The 19,327-nt window shown below is 54.4% G+C and overlaps 1 protein-coding gene across 4 annotated transcripts in view; it reads left to right on the forward strand.

Annotated features, from left to right (window-relative positions):
* The first annotated feature begins 5,840 nt into the window (after positions 1 to 5,840).
* Cntfr (ciliary neurotrophic factor receptor) overlaps positions 5,841 to 19,327 on the forward strand; it is a 32,412-nt gene continuing 18,925 nt past the window's right edge. For 2 of the 4 annotated variants that reach the window (XM_052716117.1, XM_052716118.1), the window contains exons 1-2: positions 5,841 to 6,032; positions 7,989 to 8,106. Coding sequence is in view for 2 of the 4 variants with exons in the window: in XM_052716116.1 (XP_052572076.1) it covers positions 11,055 to 11,123 (69 nt within the window). In the remaining 2 variants the exon portion in view is untranslated. Of the gene's footprint in view, positions 6,033 to 7,988; positions 8,107 to 11,001; positions 11,124 to 19,327 lie in introns of those variants that run through there. The other 2 variants (XM_052716116.1, XM_052716115.1) reach the window with 2 other exon arrangements.

The raw sequence follows: 19,327 nt of genomic DNA on the forward strand, positions 1-19,327 counted from the left end.
ACGCCTTGTTGAAAATTCAGGATTTTCTTTCTCTCTGTCTAGTCTCTCTGTTTGAGAATTCATCCCCCTCACCCCCGCATGTATGTATGTGTGTGTGTGCATGCGAGTCTGGCACCTTATCTTGTCGGCAACACTGGGTGTGTTTCTGTATGGTGTGTGTCTTTAACACAAGTTGTTTTGCCTGTGATATATTTTTTTTTCTGTGTCACAGGATGTATTTGTGTGCTTGTTTGCCATGTTCACCGAGGTGGTAAGAGTTGGGAATGCGGAGTGTGTTTGTGCATCAGTGAACTGTTGTGTGTCCTGGGTCTGAAACACGGGGTGTATTTGTGTGCGTCTAACCCTGGGTGTCTGTCATTACTTGGGGCTTGACCAATTGGATATTCATGGAGATGCAGGGTTAGCTTGGACCTGTGAGGTGACTGAACGGTGAGCCTCATCATGCCCCTGTCTCCACTCTCACAGCCCACACAAATCCTTCCTGTCGGTTCCTGAGGCTCCAGGAAGGATTAAGATGGAGCTAAAGGTTCAGACCCTGTCAGAACTGATACTCCAGTTGGGACTCTGAGTCTACCCAAAGACTAAGAGTTTAAAGTTCACACTCAAGACTTCCTGGGGTTCTGGAATTCACACTCAGATTCACACTGGAACACTGAAACTCATTCCAGAGACTTGGGGATTACACTCGTGGGCTTGCATTCAGAATTCCCCCAGCATAGTGGACTTTGCGTTCAGATTTACACTTCCTTCCTGGGGTCTGCTCTCCTATTGGGTCGCCTCTCATGTGGGGCTCATACTTGCTCATCTCTATCCTTCAGCTCATAGGTTTCCGAGGAGCTCACCCGGGCTCAAGGGCTGCTACTTTGTCTACTAAGACCACGGAGCTTCCTCAGATTGACACTTTTATTCAGAGATTCTGTCACATTGAGACTCGAGGCCCACATTCAAACTCACATAAAGAACATGGGGCCCAGCCAGGGTGCTGGTGCATTAAAGGTGTTTAATCCCAGCAGAGGCAGGCGGATCTCTGTGAGTTCGAGGCCAGCCTGGGCTATAGAGTGACGAGTTCCAAGACAGCCAGGGTCACACAGAGAAACCCTGTCTAGGAAAAAACAACAACAACATAGGGCTCATGTTAGAACTCAAGGACTCTTTCGGGACACTGCAGTTCCAGTCAAGCTCACATGCTCCCTGTGCGCTCTGACTGACATCTTTCCAAATGGGGCTCATGTTCAGATTCAGCAACACTCACGTAGAGTCATAGGAGGACCTTTGGTTCACACTTAGATGCACGTGGGGCAATTAAAGGGCTGGGCTCTAGGGGGTAACCTTGGACTCACACCAGGATCTGGGTGACTCCCTCAGACTGCTGAAATCCTGTGACTCACACTCAGATTCACAGAAGGATCTGAAAGTTCCTACTCAGACTCATAATAGAACTCAAGTGCCCACACTATGGATTCTCGTTTCTCTCCTGTGATCAAGTAGATGATAACACTGGGCTTCCGAAACACTTGGATTTACAGAGGCACTGTGGGGTTAACATTCATACTTTAAAAGGGAAGCTTGGACTTACACCCAGAACGCCCTGAAGGCCAAGAGCTCTCACACTTTGAGACTGAGTTGTTAGGGGCTCCTAGGGCTCAGTTGAAGTCACCTCAGTTCCTGAGCTCACTCTCTGACCCCCTGGGACCGACAGTCAAGCACACCTCAGGACCTTAGTTCACACTCAAACTCATCTTTGGGTCTCCAGCACTGCCAGAGAACCAACCAACCAACCAACCAACCAAAAAACCACACTTCAATCGCAGAGTTCACACTCCGACTGACTTTAGAGCCTGGTGCTTACACGAAACTCATACTTCTGTCCTGTGGCTCACACTCAGACCCACACTAAGATTGTGATGGTCACGATTCCGGTTTGGAACTTAGACCCAGTCACGTGTGCTCATGTTTTTCTTCGGGTTGTGGTGTATTGTCAGGGCTATCAAGGCGAAGAACAGAGAGCCGTCCTGGGTGAAGACCGGATGAGGATGGGTACACGTTTGTTTATGTCTCTCCTTTCACACAGGCTGCGCTCTGACAGCAGGGTGGTGGGAAACCCTGAGTGGTCAGAGCCTCCCTCCCAGCCTTCCACAGCCAATGAAGCCCTTGGCAGGATGTCTGAGTGCTTTGTTGGTACAGGGGTCAGTGAACCGTCAGATTCCTCCATGTGCCATGTACATACTCCTTAAATAGTTGTGGGCACCACTTCCATGGTAGAAAGGATCAGGGCCAGGTGGGGGCAGATGAGACTCACATCCTCCCAAGACACCCCTCCCCTCAACCCACACATCCTTGGGGGTGGGGGTAGGGCTCCAGGAAAGTTCCCAGGTGCTGCATTTGTTATGCTAAGAGAGACGTGCATCCCTCTCTACCCATTGCCTGCTGGAGAAGGGTAGGGGCCATGTTAAGTCTCATGGCTCCAGTGTTTACCCAGGAATACCTCCCCACCCCCCTGCTCCCTGAAAGAACAGTAGCCCTAGGGAGTCTGGGCTGCAGCCAGCCCTGGGACTCTACCTGCCTTAGAGACATGGTCCTGGACTTCACAGGCCCTCTGTGGAGGCCAGTGGGTGGGATCACCTGAGGCATACTACCCCCCACCCCTCGGAGCTTACACAGTAGAGACTTGGTCCTCGGAGGGGGTACATCAGGCTGAGGTGGTCAGGCTTTAACTGCTCCATAGCCGTGAAAGATGTGTCCCTTTGGACACATGCTCTCCAGCTCCCCTCTGGGGGAGGGGGCTTGGAGGCAAGGCGTCCTGCACCTCTGCCCCCCCATGGCGAGTTGAAGTGTAAATGAATCGGAAACATATGGAGTGGATTTTCTTTGAAATGCAGATCGGTTGGGGGGGGACCATGTGTGCCTGGTTTGGGGAGGGGGGGGTCCCAGGAAGCAAGAAGGCTGAAGTGAACTGACCCCTCCTCCAGACCCACGACGGGTGGGGAACTCCTGTGGCCCTGGGTGACCACACCCACATGGGCTCTGGTTTCCTGTGGGGAGGGACTTTGGGTGGAGAGCAGGGGGTCATTGTCCCCCTTCATCTTTGCGACAGGCAGAAAGGGAGCCCCTAAAGTATGGAACTCTGCTGGGTTGGGGGTCACCAGAGGCAGGAGCTCTGGCTGCCAAAGGGTGAAAGGAGGGGCTGGAGCAGATGTGGGCGTTAGTGTGAGACCCTGTCACTGTAGAGAACTAGCTCCCAGAAGCTGGAGCTAGGGCTACAGCAGAAGCAATTGAAGTTAGACTGTAGTGGTGACTTACAGGGCCTGTGTGTGTGTTGGAATGTGCTGGAGAGTCCATGAACGTGTGGGACAGATTTCCACACATCCAGGGCAGTGTCCAACCATACCTCTACGGGTTCTTTCCTCGCATAGCTCAGCAAGGTGGTAGTGTTGCCTGTGAACGCGGTGGGTTCTGGCTCTGCCTCATGCACCGCTGTACCTGCCTGGGACATAGATGGGGCATAGAGTAGGGGGAAATGCCTTTTCTCTTCCATCAGACACGGGGCTTCTTGTGGGCAGGACCGGATTCCCAGTGCTTGGCAGGAAGTAGATTCTCCATAAACGTTGAGGCATGATGTGGGGAGAAGAGTTCGAGGTTTAAGTTTTGAGGACCAGCAGCTCCTGTTTGCACCCCTGTTTGGTTCTAAGGGTCTGTGAATGACTTGCAAGTTGGAATTGGGAAAAGCTTCCCTTTGCTCAGAGAACGAGGGTGGAAATTAGACACTTTAGTTAGGTCTGGATGAGAGCAGTGACCTGGTCCTGAGGCATTGACTGGAGGTCATTCTGCAACCCCTCCCCCACACACACACATTGGCGATTTTTCTGGTGATAGGAAAGTCTTTATTCCCCTACAGTGTCAAATGTATCCCTCACTCTCTCTAGGTCCGGAGAATGGACCCCATAGCCAAGTCACCAAAACTCAGCTCTGAAGCTGGGTAGCTGCTTCAGGCAGGGTGGATTGTCTGTATTGGTTATTAAAGTCTGAGAACACAACATTTGGACCTTAAAAATACTCAATCCTGCCAGATCCTGGGAGTTACTGGTGGGGGCCTGTGTAGCATGGCTGCACCTTAGTTGGGGAGAGAAAAGGAGAGACCACACACCCACATTACTGTGAGAGTCTCCTAGGAAAAGCTGGGAGTAAATGTGAGAGTTGGAGAAACTGAGGTGAGCTTGGGTGGCAAGTGTACGAGAGACAGAGCCTTTGGTTTGTACAGAGCAAAAGTTTATAAAATCAGTTATGCGGATTAGTCAAACTCTGACAGCATTCAGGGTAGCTGGTGGTCCTAAACACTGTAGGATTTCCTCCTTAGCAGGCTGAGAGCATCCAGAAGTACAACTCAAGTAGTCAGTAGGCACCTTTTCAAGTTCTGAGTGAGCAAGTGTGTGGTAAGTAAACAGAATCTTCCCTAAGTGCCCTCTTCTGAGCCACTGCCCATCCCTGTCCCCCTCCATGCGGCGGAGTTCCAGCAAGGGTTTTAAGACCCCCTTTTGTGGACTTCTACCTCACTTCTGACCTCGGGCCTTTGTGTGAGCCCTCTTCTCAGGAGGAGGAACTGCCTGGTGGTCCCAAAAAAAGGCAAGAGGAGTCCAGTATCAGAAGGCAGATGCCACGTGACCTTGGCCCGTGAGCTGACCTTTCCAGGCCCCTCCGTGAAATCGCAGGATGGGGGGGCTGGGCCCTGGCCCAGGCCTGGAGAGAAGGCGGTTTTGGCACCCATCCAGGCCCCTGACGTCAATGTCTCTCCAAATAATGGAATCAATATTGGGGTGGGGGGGCAAGCGTGAACCAGGCCCCAGCGATTAGAAACAGATCAGCACAGACCCGCAGCTGATTCTGATAGAGATGCTTTGGAGATTTAGGGTGGGAGGCCTGGAAGGAGGTAGGCTGGGGTGGGGGGGGATAGGGGGGCACTGAGGAATGGGGAGCCAGAGCCACCCAGTATCCAGAGCTGGAGGGTATACAAGTGGGCAGAGACTGGGATATTTAGAGTTGGGGGGGGGGTCCCTTGTCCTGGTGCCTTTTTCCTTTAAGCCTTTTGAGTTTCCAAGGTTAAGTCAGTTGTGGGTGGTGACATCTTTGAGCAAAAGGGTGCTGGTAGGCAATGAGAGTTCACCTGCCTGTGTCTCAGGCCTGGGCCCCTCGGCCATATTAGCATTAGGGTTACACACAGGTGGCGGGTATGTGTGTGTGTGGAGTGAAACTAAGTGAGATGGCATCTTGCTTGGCACCTAAGGGCATTCATCCAAGTTAGAGAGATGGGTAGCCCCCTGCAGAGCGGGAATCTGGGCTGTCAGCTCACATTCTCTCAGTCTCCTAGAAAGCTGCAGGTGGGGATGGAGTGGGGCATGGGGTCCATGGCGGGGAAGGAGGGGGCTGGCCTGGCGGCGGCTGACAAAAACCAGGAAGAAGGGCTGGGGGAGCAGCTGTAATTACAGGGCATTTATTATTAATCAGATGAAATTGCTGGAAGCAGCTGGTGTAATGTGCGTAGCGATGCTGCATGCTTCCCCAACACGCACACGCACATACATGCCACACACGGCTTGAGCCTCGCTTGCTTGGTTTTTTTTCTTTCTTGTGAAGGTCAGAGGGCTCTGTATGTGTCTATGTGTCTGCATATCAGTGTGCACCAGTCTGTGTTGTCAAGCCAGCCTGTCCCCTCTCTGCCGCCATCGTCTCTTTGTCAAGCTACCTGTCATTCTTCGGTTTGACGTACGCCTGCCCTCCCTCCCATCCCCTCTCTTCGGGGTGTCTTGGTGTGTTGGTATCTGTCACCAGCAGTCAGCCTGTCTCTCTAACACACTGTTTTAGTTACTGGCCTTTTCTGGTTACTGATGTTTCTGGTTTCTGGGCAGGATTCCATGGCAGAGCCCCTTCCTTCCTCATGAGCATGCATTCAGGCCCCTAATCATACCTTTGGCAGATTTCTTCTGGGACCTGTTGAGGAAGCAGTCAGACCCTGGATATCTCTTGGGAACTTGTAGAAGGTGAGGGGTTTATTGAGTAGCTAGATTTCATGGAAGCTTTTCGATAACCCTGAATTCCCAGGGCCCTTGCCAGTGGCCAGTCGTGAGATTTAGGACAAGCTGCTTTTGCTGTCTCGGGGTTCTCACTACAAAATGGAAATAAGATTATTTCAGAATGCTGTTTGATGATTCAGCACAAAAATGTAAGTTAAGCGGGCTGGAGAGATGACTCAGTGGTTAAGAGCACTTCCTGCTCTTGTACAGGACCCAGGTTCAGGTCCCAGCACCCACATGGCTTGTAACTTCCGCTAAGGGAATCTGATGCCTCGGCTCACTTCTGAGCCTCCTGCATACATGTGGTGCACACACATACACACCACTTAGATGCATGCACACACACGACAAAAATTTGCTTTTAAATATAAGTTGGGGGCTGGAGACACGACTTAGTGGTTATTAAAAGCATTGTTGCTCTCAAAAAGACCCAGGACCCACATGGCAGCTCATGTAACTCTGTAACTCGAGTCCCAGGGATCTAACCCACCTCTTCTGACCTCCAAGGGTACCATACACTCACATGATATGCATGCATGCAGGGAAAACACTCATACACATAAAATAATAAATAAATAACTTAAAAAAAATAAAGGAAGAAGGCCAGGCAGTGGTGGTGCACACCTTTAATCCCAGCACTCAGGAGGCAGAGCCAGGCAGATCTCTGTGAGTTCAAGGCCAGTCTGGTCTACAGAGTGAGTTCCAGGGCAGCCAAGGCTACCCAGAGAAACCCTGTCTTGAAAAAACTAAAATAAAAAAAAAAAAAAAGAAAAATATATGTAAGTTAAGCTGGAGGTGATGGCGCACACTTTTACTCTCAGAACTTGGGAGGCAGAGGCAGGAATGTCTCTTGAGCATTTAAGGCCAGCCTGCTGTACATAGTGAGAGTCTGGGGGGAAAAAAGTCAGAAGTCAGTTAAGGACTCAATATAAAGTCTTCTAGCGAAGGCCCCGAGCAGTTCCTAGCTGATGGGCTGCAGGCATAGTTCAGTGAGAGTGAGTTCCTAGCACGGGTTCCCCCGCACTGCAAAAAAGAAAAAAAAAAATCCTAGCTGTTCGTATCACTGGAAAAGCACTGTATAAGTGGGTGAGAGTCCAGAGGCAAACTGGTACGTTAGGCTCCGGAAGCGGGTACTGACTCCATTCAAGGCTCCAGGAGTGATCAGCTCTACAGTCTTGTACACGTCATTTAACATTTTTGAATGTCAGGGTTTTTAGCTGTCAAGTGGCAAGACTTAGCACCTAGCTCATGGAGAGATCACCAAGAGGGGATGGTGCAGGTGAGGTTAACATTTCCTGGCACGTGATAGATGCTTAGCAAGTTGTGGTGGGGATGTGGGGGACATCAGAATGGTGGGTATTCTCTCTCTCTCTCTCTCTCTCTCTCTCTCTCTCTCTCTCTCTCTCTCTCTCTGTGTGTGTGTGTGTGACGGGAGGTCCTTCTGTCTGAACCCTGCTTGTGTGGGAATTTGTGGTATGTATCTGTGAGTGGTGTCAGGCCTATCTTGTACCCTTTGTTTGCCCCTGTGGTTCAGAACTGAAGTCAGCGCGGAAGGGGTAGAGGAACACTGTTTTCTCTCTTCCAGGCATATCTGCTTCCTGCAGATACGTGATAATAACAGCTAGCTTTGGAAGGCAGTGCTGGGGAGCCCATGCTAGGTCCGCACTCTCACTGAGCTAGACCCACAGCTCATCCACTCGCGACCGCTCAGGCTCTTGGTTCAGCAGACACCATAATCCTTCAGTCACATTTTTTTGTGCTGAATCATTAAAACAGTGCTCCAAGGTAACTCTTGACTCCATTTCACAGATGAGAACAGTGAGATGGCCGGTCTCCCCTTCAGTGTGGACTTGTGAGGATAGAATGAGCTCACTACGACCTGTGGCTTCCCTGTGACCTGATGTATGTCCTCTGCCCTTCTAGAGCCCAGCCTGTCACACAGCATCTCGCCTTCTTGATTTTGGAAGTCCCAGGAAGAGACTTGGTCTGGAGAGGAGGAGGATAATATTGATGTCCCTGGAGTCCGACTGGTGGTGAAGAGGTAGGTGCTGAGAACCCAGGCAGAGCAGGTCAGTCTTGGGGCCTCAGACTGGTGCACTGAGGCTGGAGGCCTGGAGGCCATGAGTGAAAACCCTGAGATTCCCACCTTCAGTTCCTCCTGAGGCCATGGGCTTGAGGTGCTCCCTGCCCCCATGTCAGGCCCAGAGAAGGAGAGAGACTCATCCACTGTCACCCAGGAAAGGGCAGCACCAGGTCAGGACACACTTCTGTCTGAGGGGCGCTGGATGCTAGACAGAGGAGTCTTCCACTTCCCTCTCCACCCCTCCAGCATCTCCCTGGCTCTAGGGGAGCAGCTGAGCTTGAAGGAGGTGGAATGGCAGGTGGGAAGGTCCAAAATCTTCTGGGGCCAGCAGTGGGGCTGAACCTGACTCTCCTTGCCTCTCATTCAAGTCAGGCAAGGCCCCGGGATTGGCAGCCCCAGGATGGGGGCATCTGAGGAATTGAGGCAACTGGAGCGGAACGGAAGGGCCTATTGTCCAAAACCCGCCAAAGGCCCACAAAGGCCAGAGGCCCACAAAGGCCGGCTGGGCTTTTCATCTCAGCTCCTAAACAGACTGGCCATTTTCCCGGCTTGGGGTGCTGGGTGGGTGGGGGGGGGGTTGGTGGGGGTAGAGGGGGGAGCACAGACACCAACCCTTCAAAACTAGGAGTGCATGTTGTTAAGGATGGAAGTGGGGTAGTCCAGTGTTGCAGGACATTTGATCACACTACAGTCCAGCCTGGCACCTGGGCCTTAAAGGGAGCTTAGATGGGTCAGGGGTCCTGAAGAGGAGCTGGCTGTAGTGTTAGGATCCAAGGACATGGGTGGGGGTCTGTGTTAGCAGTTCAAACTGGGAGGGGCTAGGAAATGGATTTACAGAATAATAGGTGATGCTTATTGGGGTGTACCTGGGAATCTGATGTCTTATTAGGAGAACAGGCCGCTGGGCCATCCGAGAACTTAATTCACACCTCCTCCCAATTGGGAGCCCTATAGAAAGCTAGAAGAGAGCCTTGAGAAGAGAGAGAGGGTGGTGCTCAGGAGAAAGACTGAGCTCCCCGCAGCAAGAGGGACTGAGGCCAGACAGCAGGAAGGACTTCCTGCCAGTGAACAGTAGCTCAGATGCCCTGACCCTCTCCCTGGGGATCTCAGAGGATCACCGAGAGCAGGGGAGCTGGAGACACCCCAGGGGCTCAGGCTGATGCAGCTTCTGTGGGGCTGAGGAGGCTGAGGAGGGAGGGCTTGGCAGTTCTGTCCACCCTCCCCCAGCAGTACCTCCAGCGCCACTTTAAAAACAGCTTTTTAATTTAACAAAGTGCATGAAAAACTGTTTTTGGAAATAAAAGATATCTGCTGTCTCCCAGGCTAGCACTCAGCCCTTGCAGAGAGCCTCTCTCTGGGTTTCCGCCGGGGCCGGTGCCTGCTTCTCTCTCTCTGTCTTCTGGTGTTTGTTTCTGCTCTGCAGCCCCCACCTTCGCATTGGCCTCCCATCACCTCGCTCCATCTCGGCCTCCACGGGAGTCCAGCCTCAGTCTCCTCTCTCAGTTCTCTGCGTGTCTGTCTGTCTGTCTGTCTGTCTGTCTGTCTCTCTCTCTCTCTCTCTCTCTCTCTCTCTCCCTCTCTCCTTGTCTCTCTCTTCCGGGCGTCTCTCTCCCTATTTGTCTCTGTCTCCCTGCCCGTCTCAATCTCTGTCTCACTCCACCTCCCCCTTCTTCTCCCCCAACCCGAGCTCTAAATGGGTCTATTTAAAACGCCCGACGCTGCCAAGTCAGAAAAACGTCTCCTGATAAAGCGCATTAGGCGGAGGGAGGGAGGAGGGGGGAAGGAGGGAGCGGCAGGCGGACAGATTGATCCAAGCCCGTAACCCCATTAATCAGGCAGCGTGGATCCCCCTCCCTCCCCCCGGCTTCAGCCCCTTCTGAGCTAAAAGCCCCTTAAATATTTATCACCCCTCCCCCACGGGGGCGAGGGGAGGGGCATGTGGCCCTTGGTGAGCATCCCCGGCTGCCTGGTCCGTCCCCGTGCCAGAGTGTGCAAATGTGTTCATGTGCTCCTGTGTACATGCATGGGTGTGCGAGCCTGACCAGCCCAAGGCCTAGCTGCTGACTTGTCTCGCTACTATCTGAGTAGCTGAGTCCTTTGGATAGCTTCCTGGTACCCCAGGATACTGGCCCTGTTTGGCCCTCTTGAATGAGGCTTGGGCAAGTAGAACAAGAAGTGTGGGGGGGGGAGTGGCGGGGGGGGGGGATTGGAGGGAAGTCCCGTGGCCTTTGACTGTCCTTCCCAGAGAGCAAAGTAGTGAATAGGGCTCAGTTTCTCCCCTCGACCAGATTCCCAGTGCAGGTAGTTAACTTGGGAGAAGAGTCCCAGGCCCATTTTCCTGAAGTGCACCGAGACAATGTGGATGGCAGGCTGAAGGTTGAAGTCTCCCCTTCTTCGAGGGCAGAATTATGACTGGGTGTGGGGGTGTCTGCCATTTCCTCAAAAAGGGCAGAAAGACGACCCGGCTCCGGCAGGTCCCCACCACTCCCAAGAGAACAGGAAGGCGGCCCTGACCTGGGACCAAGTCGCGGCGTCTCCAGACTAGCTGATACCCGGGTCAGCCCCGAGCCCCAACATCCACGCCGCGAGTTGGGGTGGGGGGAGTGGGGCCCGCCACCCCTGGCTGTGCCGAGGGTCCCCTCCCCACCCCTCCCCCAGCATCAAGTGCCACATCTCCTCCTGACTCAGACAATTAGATTCAAAGGATGACCTCACTGCATGCCGTCCCTCACTTGCTGCCTCGGCTCGCTCGCTCGCTCGCTCGGCTCCCGGCGCGCTGCCTCCCCCCTCCCGGCCCGCTCGCCGCCCCGCTCGCCCGCTCGCCCTCTCGCTCGCCCGCTGGCTCCGGCGCGGCCGTGGCGCTCCTGCCCGGCCCCCCTCCGGGGGTGGGGAAGCCCCGGGGACCGATGCCCGCAGGCTGCCGGGCGGACCCACGGAGCGCCGAGCACCGGCCGGGCGCCTGCGCGGGGACCCAGGTCAGTGCGCGCGGCCGCGGGGCCGAGAACTTGTCACCCCCCGCCGCCCCGCCGCGGCCGAGACGCCCCCGCCCGCGCCAGCCCGCCAGCCCGCCGCGGCGCTTCCCGCTCCTGCCTCGGCCCCCGCCCCCCGCGGCTGCTCGGCGCTCCCCCTGCCAAGCTGTCTCTCTTCTCTGCGCTCTCTCCCCAGCCCCCCTGCCTCAGCAGCCGGTGGGAGGGACTGGGACTTCCTGAGGTCTCAGGGATGGGGCCGGGGCCCATTGGCTGCAGGCGGACCAGGCCTCTGAGAGGGGAGGGGGCTCTGGCTGTGTCCGCCGGCCTGGGGGAGGGGGCTACCGAGAGGGAGGCCTAGGATGTGGGGGGTGACATCTCGACACGGGATGAGTTCCTGATATCTCTCTTCTCTCACATCCTGTGGGCCTCTTGCCTAGTTTCATTTGATCCCCCGAAGCCTGGCTTCATTCGTCCACACCTCCCAGCTCACTCTAGTCCCCAGTGCCTGGCCTCATTTGTCCACACCTCCCAGCTCACTCTGGTCCCTAGTACCTGTCTTCATTTGCGTCGTCCCCCCCCCCCCCCCCCCGGCCCGTGCCGGCCTGCCTTTGCGACGTTGTCACCTGGCTTCCTTAGACCCCCGCTGCCTGATTTCTTTTGTGCCTGATTTCTTCTGCTTTCCTCAGTTTGGCATCACCTGGCCTTTGTGGGGTTGCCCTGCCTGGCTAGTTTCCTTAGGTATTGTCCTGGTGTTTGCTGTCATGCCTAGTCCAGGGAGCCGAGCAGGCTCTTCATGGGATGCAAGCCTCAGGGCCACTGCCACAGCTGGGGTGGCAAGGGCTAAGAGTGTCAGCAGCATCCCCAGTTGTTCCGGGTTGGGGACTGGCCAGCGCAGCCTGGATCCCATCCTGCCTGGACCGGGACTCAGGACCCAGTGTCAGCTCCTGTGATAGGAGCTGTGAGGGTGGACTCCAGTGCCCAAGAACACTTCGGGACTCTTGAGCACTAAAGTGGTTAGTTGAGCGAGCACCTACTTTGTCTGCTGCTGGGCACCTGTCTCCTCCTCTCTTTGGTCCTCCTGACACTGATGTCGGCTTGGGTGTGGTTGTTGAGGTGTATTCATTTCCTTCTCCTCCATCTCGTGGAGGCCTGCTATCTGGATGCACTAGAGACAGGTCAGGAGCACAGAGTGGGTCAGGGTGCGCGTGTTACGATGTCATTAGAGTGAGACCTGTTGCTCCTTAGCCTGGAGAAATCGGGGAGGCAGGAGGGCCTGAGGCACAGGCTAGTTTGGGTTTTTTTTCTGGTACCTGCTATTACCAGTACTGCCATCTCTCTCACCCCCAGGGCTTCCTCACCCCTGCAGCCTTCCTGGATCTCCCTCCATCCCCTAATGTTGTTGAGAGCAGGCTTGGAGGAAGAGGGAACTGACCCGGGAAATAATTGTCGTTCTTCACCTTTTAAAGAAGGGAATCCTCCCCTCCCCTTTCACATCTGACTCCAGCCACTTTGCTTTATCTCCTTGGCTCAAGCACACCGAGGTTCCAGTGTGTGTGTGACTGCCATGAGAGTCCGTGTGTTTCCCATTGTGAGGACAGCAGGCTTTGGGTGACTGGAGAGCTCTGGGTTTTTAAAGGTATACGGTGGTGTCTGTGTGGAAGGTTGACAGCCTTGAGTGTGATGGCATCCATATGTGAAACGGTGGTTGTTCTGTGTGAGGGAGTCTGTGTGTGCAACTGTGACTTTTAACGTGTGTGTGTGTGTGTGTGTGTGTGTGTGTGTGTGTGCATGAGAGAGAGAGAGAGGGGACCAATGTATGAGGCTGTGGCAGTGGGTGTCCACAGGGGAGGACATGATAAGTGGTTGTGACTGTAGACTAAATGCCAGTGTGTGTGTGTGTGTGTGTGTGTGTGTGTGTGTGTGTGTGTGTGTGTCTGCTGGGAATGTCTGCAGAGTACTGGCTGTGTGTATGTGGAGATGGGGGCCTCGGGAAGCTCCCTGGGTGACTGGAAGAGCCCTCTAGTATGTGCTTCATCTTGGGGTGAGGTGAACACTGGGTCCTGTGTCACCCTGAACTGCTGGTGTGTGTGAACATGTGGGTGTGTGTATTCATGCCTGTGTTTACCATCAGGAACAGATTGTGAAGAGCAGGGAGGGGGGAGGGAGGATGGCTTGCTCTTACCCAGCAGACCAGAAGGTTCCTCAGAAGTAGCATGCATGGTACACGTGCATGTTAAGGGGGCATAGAAAACAGAACATTGTTCCATAAGGAAAAAGAAATTTCTCCCCCCACCAACTCTGGCTCTGCCAAAAAGACCATCTTCAGTTCTTCCTCTTACAAACTCCTGCTTCTTGTGCCCTGCTGGGATGTGTGTGTGTGTGTGTGTGTGTGTGTGTGTGTGTATACTTACATGCATGGACTTCTTTTTTGAGGGGGAGTGACGTTCTTTGTTGTTGTTTTTGTTTTGAGACAGGGTCTCTCTGCCTAGCCCTGGCTGTCCTGGAATTCACTATGTAAACCAGGCTGGCCTCTAATTCAGTGGAGATCTGCCTGCCTCTGTCTCCCCAGTGCTGGGATTAAAGGTGTGTGCCACCATGCCCGTGTGTGTTTGTACTATAACGGTGATCTGGCAGGGGAGAGGATGGGGGATGGTAGAGACGCTGAGGCCAACAGGTCTTTGAACTAGGCCCCAAGTCTCAAGAGCTGTTTTGTCCATCCTGTCTCCTTCCAGCTGGACACGTACTGTAGACCCTTTCCTACCTCCCACCCCAGCTCTAGAGTCTCATTCACCCCTACTGCTTTGCCCATCCCCCAGGGATCATGGCATCTGGCAGGCTAACCTCCCCCTGCAGCACTGTCTCTCCAAAGCAGCCACACACTGCCCGGCACAGCCTTTCACTTGACTGGTAGGCCTTTCCTAGGTGGAGGGTCCTCCTGATTCTTCTGGGAACCATAGACTGGACCGGGCTTGGCGAGTAGGGAGTTGGCCACCTGTGCCTCAGAGTTTGTGAAGCTGTCCAGAGCATGTGCCCAAAGAGAGGCTATGAATTCACCTGCCCTGTCCTGCTCTCCATGTAAGAGGCAGGGGCTGGAGCAAATGACTTCTGAAGAAAAAAACCCCAGACCTTCTGCATCTAGAGGGATGCTTGTGTACAGCTCCCAGGGCTCCGAGTGGACCTCTACATGTGGGCACAGGCTGGTGGGATGGATTCCCATCTTCCCAAGACACATCCCCAGCTGCTGAGCCAGGCCCATCATATGAGGGCCTCAGGCTCCCCCAACACGCCCGCACACACGTGCAGCAAGCAGGGCACGCACATGCTGAACTCAGGGTCCCCACGGTACAAGAGGCTGGGGGTGGGGGGTGGGAGCACTTAGAGTCCAGGCTGCTGCCAAAATCCATCGGAATCTGTGTGTCCCTCCCCCCACAGGCCCCCATCTCTGGCTGTGGAGGTCACAACAGCAGGTGCGGATACCCACCCCCCAACTCACTCACATTGGGCCGCCTCCTTTTCCACAACCTCAGCCAGCGGCTGGGGCTGGGGGACTGCTCCCCCTGCCTCCTTCCTGGCCCCCTCCCACTGGTGCTCAGCCTACCCTCCCCCTTCTCAGCAGGAGGAGGGCACTGGTGCTGGGGTGGCATCCTTCCCCCTGAGCACTGAGGCTTGCTCCATAGTGGGAGGGGGTGTAGCAGCCCAGGAGGAGAAGGCTTGAATTCCAGCCTCAGTCACAGCTTCTGAATTCCCAACCTCCTGTCCTTTGAGGTGGTGGCACCCAGACATGAGAGGAAGAAGAGGTCTGGATTCAAAGGGGGGGGGGAGGACAGAGACTAGAAAGTCAAAAGACAGGAGGGAGACACACTACTACTGTTGAGTGGGAGCCTGTAGCCCCGGAGCTGGCCCCTGACCTGTGCCCTCCCCCTCCCTGGTGAGGGGACCTGCCAGCCAACTGCCAGGAGCCAGGCCTCCCTCCCTGGCCTGCTCCCCCCCCCCCAATCCAACCTGTGAACTTTTCAGGCCTCTGCACTGGCCCCCACTGCCCACACTGTCCAGGCTGTCTAGGTCTGGTGGGATCTGGGGGCCTCCCAGCCTGCACTCCTCCTCCGCCTCCTTGAGCTTCCTGCCCTGTCGCTCCCAAGCTCCCTTGTCCAGGCCTCAGCTTCCCTGCTCACCCTATCCTTATGTGTCTCTTCTTTGCTCCACCCAAAATTCTCCCCAGGTCGGAGGCTTACTGGCTTCCCTGGCATTGGAATCAACGTTCTGGGTGTTTGCCCACACATAGGACTTTTAGGGCTGTGTGAGAAGATGGGAAGGAAGTGAGGACCCAGGGTACCCTTTCTACTGATGCTGTGGGAGTTTGGAGTTGTCAAAGGGGGCAGGAAGCCGTGAAAGAGTCACTTCAGCCCTGTACTGGGCACTGAAAGGAGTCCTGGCCAGTGACCACTGAATCTCAATTACCCAACTTGGAGATGGATTGGTAACCTTGCTTTGAGGTCACTGCATGAGGCCGTCCTTCTTCACTGTCAAGGCCAGAAGGAACATTCCTGACCCTCACGCCAGCCTCCACCCATAGCTTAGGACACCCTACTGCAGATCAACACACACACACACACACACACACACACACACACACACACACACACACACACACACACACACTGTGGCTGAGACCCAGTCAGTGGTGCTGCTAACCCCCACCCCAACCTGGGTTTGACAGGGACTCTCCAAACTTTTGGCTGTGGCTTGGCAGGCATAATAGGGGCTTTTCAAAGAGCCTCCCCTAGATTGTACCTTTAGCTAGGCAACCAGTGAGGTGGGGCCACAGGACAACTGGGACGTTGCTGGGGCTGGGAAGAGTGGTCTTGGGGTCCCAGACTCCAAAGCTGGGTAATTGAGATCCCCAGTCTGGAGCTTGTCACTGTGTCTGGCAGTATTACTAATGGTGACTGTCAGCCTCCATGGGGGCTAACATTTCTGTGAACTGGTATCATTCTGTATGTCACGGAGTCTGTCAACATCTCTTTGTGGCTATGTGCTACTCTGTGTGACTGTATCCATCTCAACAGGTGTCAGTACATTGTTGGGTCATTGGGATTGTCACTTTACTGCAACATTGTTACTCTGATGACTGTCAACATCCTTGTGTGTCATTGTGAACAGTGCAATTGTATCGTTTTCACTGATTTATTATCACCGTGTGATAGTGTCTTTGTGTCACAGTGGGGCAGTGACACTAGATTGGGGCCCTGGGATTTGTCTTCTGTGTCACTTGTGTGTGTAAATAATGATGACACTGGGGTTCATGTGAGAAGAAGTGCTGGGAACCTTGTGCTGCAGGGCACTGGGCTGCTTCCGCTCTGTTCTATCTTCATTCTGGGCTTAACCTCTTCGATGATGATCCGTAAGGGAGCCTAGGCCAGTGTACTGCCTTCCCTCGGGCTGTGTGACGTTTATCATCTAGATCCATCCTAGACTGGAAGTATGGACTTGGAAAATTCCTGGGAAAGGAGCTGTTTGCCCTGAGATGAGAGTTGGAGGTGATTGAGGGCAGGGAGGTGGTGGGTGGTATTATGTTCCGGATGCCTCTAGCTTCAGTCTCCCCATTTAGAGAGTGGGCCTAACTGGGACATTGAGGAGAGGTGGGGGTGAAACTACCCTGAGTGGTTTCGTTGTTGTTTTTATAGCTGCGGAAGCAGAGGGGTGAGGCTTTATTTCACCCCTGTTTCCTCGAGGCTGGGCTCCTCGATCCCCAGTGAGAATCCTTCCAACCCCAGAAAGAACCTGCTGTCACACCTGGTCAGTCCTGCGGCAGAACCTGCGTGCTGCATGGACTGCCTGCCTCCTTCCAGCCTTAGGGGTTGCACAGGCTCCTTGCGGTGGTCTAGGGTGGGCAGAGAGAGCCTTTGTGTCTGTCTTCCCGTTTGCCGTGGAGGGTCTGCGGTTCCCAGTGTGCCCTGTCTTCCTCCCTGGGTCCCTTCTTCCACTTCTGCCTCTGTGCCTTGTCCCTGGAAGAGTCCACTCAGCACTCTGCCTCACCAGGCCCACTTCCCCTCCCCAAGGCTCTCCCATTTCTGTGTGCCCAGACCCTGCAGTGTCTGTCTTGGTACCCCACCCCCACTCTCCGCAGCACGAGCTAGCTCACTAGCTCTCAGCAGCACCCGTCTCCTGTGGCTGCAGCCCCGTTGGCCCAGGGCCCGGCCCTTACAGTAACTCATCGGGCTGATGGAGGCGACTTTGATGAAGAAGTCTCCCCTCCCCCTGTGGGGGCCTGAAAGAGTGTGTGTGTGTGTGTGTGTGTGTGTGTACACGCTGGAGAGGATGCATGTGCGCCTATCCTGGATATCTTCCGCCTCCAGCCTGAGCCTGACTAGGACCTAGAAGGAGTAAGGAGCAGAGGTTTTCCTCTTTGCTCTGACTCTCCCTCTGGATCTGACCTCTATCCACTCTGCTTGCTTGCCTACCTACCTGCCTGCCTGCCTGCCTGTGGCCTGGTTCTTGTTCCCAGGTGGTGCTCAGTGGACTGGCACGGAGGAGGCAGAGGATCTAGGAGAAAAGTGTGGACAGATGGCAGAGATAGAGGGGGAGGGTCTGAGGGCTACCTTCCAAGGCTGGGGGAGTTGTTGGGGGGAGGGGGAGATGACCAGGTAGGATTCCAGCCTGTCTCTTTTTCTCCAGAATCAGCTCAGAAGTCTAGCTGACTTCATGTAATTTGCTAGTTATGTGCCTTTGGTCATTGTCTTAGCCTCCTAGGCCTAAGGAGTAGCTGAAGATGAGAAATGATTGAGAGTCATAAGGAACCTGGCCAGAAGGTAACCAAGGCCCTAGGAGTCACCAATGTGGAAAAGGGGTCAAGACCACACCAGCAAAGTGTAGCTGTAGCTGTGGCCATCAGGACAAGCAGGCTCAGAGGAGATGAGCAATCTGGGGTGGGTGAGGGAAACAGAAGGCAGTGGAAGCCCTTTCCCATAAAGGAGCTCCCAGGAATTCAGGTTCACTTCCACCCTGGCTGCCGCAGTTAATGCCCACCTTCCTCTCCCTCCTCCCAGCTGTGGTCTCTCGGGCACTTTGTCTGGGTGTCTCTGGCAGTATCTCTGATGCTATCTCTGGCTGTGTCCCTAACAGTGTCTCTGGCAGAGTCTGCAGTGGTGCGGATACTTCCTGACTGAGCATCCGGCTGTGGCTCTGATTCTTTCTCTCGCTTTTTGTCTGAGTGTATGGCTGTGTGTGTCTAGCAATTTCTCTGCTTGTGTGTCAGAGCTTCCCTGGCTGTTTCTGACGGTGTCTCTGGCACCGACTGTCACTGCTGGTTTCTTTGCTTTAGCTCTTGCTCTTCCTCGGCTGGGGTCTGGCTGAGCAGCTTGCCGTGTGTTTGGCTGCTTCTCCGGTTGTGCTGGCTGTACTCGGATCGCTTCTCTGTCTGGTTATCTGGCTGTGTGCATGGTTGGACACACGCTTCTCTTGACAGCTCGAGTGTGGAGCTGTTTGTTTGGGGCTCTGTATGGCTGTTTGGGCAGTGTTTCTGGGCAAGGTCTACTGTGAGACTGCCTGGACCTGACAGCAGCCATGGTTAAATACCTCATAGTATCCCCTGGTGTCTGTCTTTGGGTCTCTGCTTCTGCATGGTTGACAGTCCCTTGGTTTCTATCCTCAGTTTAGAAAAGGGAGGTTATCACACTTAGAGCCTGTCCTCCAGGAAAGAGTTATTTCCCTGCCTCGGATCTGAGCATGTGTTGGGGTGGGGGAATTGAACTCATTCCAGGAGGCAGGACATTAAGTGGGGGGACCACTGGATTCTTCCTGTTTTCTGGGGGACATGTCCTGGATGTACTTCATGTACCTGCATGAGCACATGTAGACACTGATTCTCCTGGGCTGGGGGTCTCAGGCTTCTGAGAGCATGTCTCTGAGGTGAAGGGTGGTCTAGGATCCTTGGTAAGGGCTTACGTACGAACAGTTTTCTTTTTGATCACTGATACACAGTAAAGCCAAAGCTGCATCTGGCTTGGCTAGAGTGCCACTGTCTTGATACCCTGAGTTTCCCAGAGCCCAGTAGGAGTCTGGGTGGAGGCCAGTGATAGATCCAAGGGTCTCTTGAGCATCCAGGTTTCAGGCTTTCTCCCCAGGAGTATAGCAGGGGGCCTTCTGTTCAAGGCACTTTGGAGAAGTACAGACCTTCATTAAGCTAAAGCGTTGCCCTTGCAGTTTGTGGT

The sequence above is a fragment of the Peromyscus californicus genome, unplaced genomic scaffold, assembly GCF_007827085.1.
Source record: "Peromyscus californicus insignis strain IS unplaced genomic scaffold, ASM782708v3 Scaffold_5__1_contigs__length_169319896, whole genome shotgun sequence".
Classification (NCBI taxonomy): domain Eukaryota; kingdom Metazoa; phylum Chordata; class Mammalia; order Rodentia; family Cricetidae; genus Peromyscus; species Peromyscus californicus.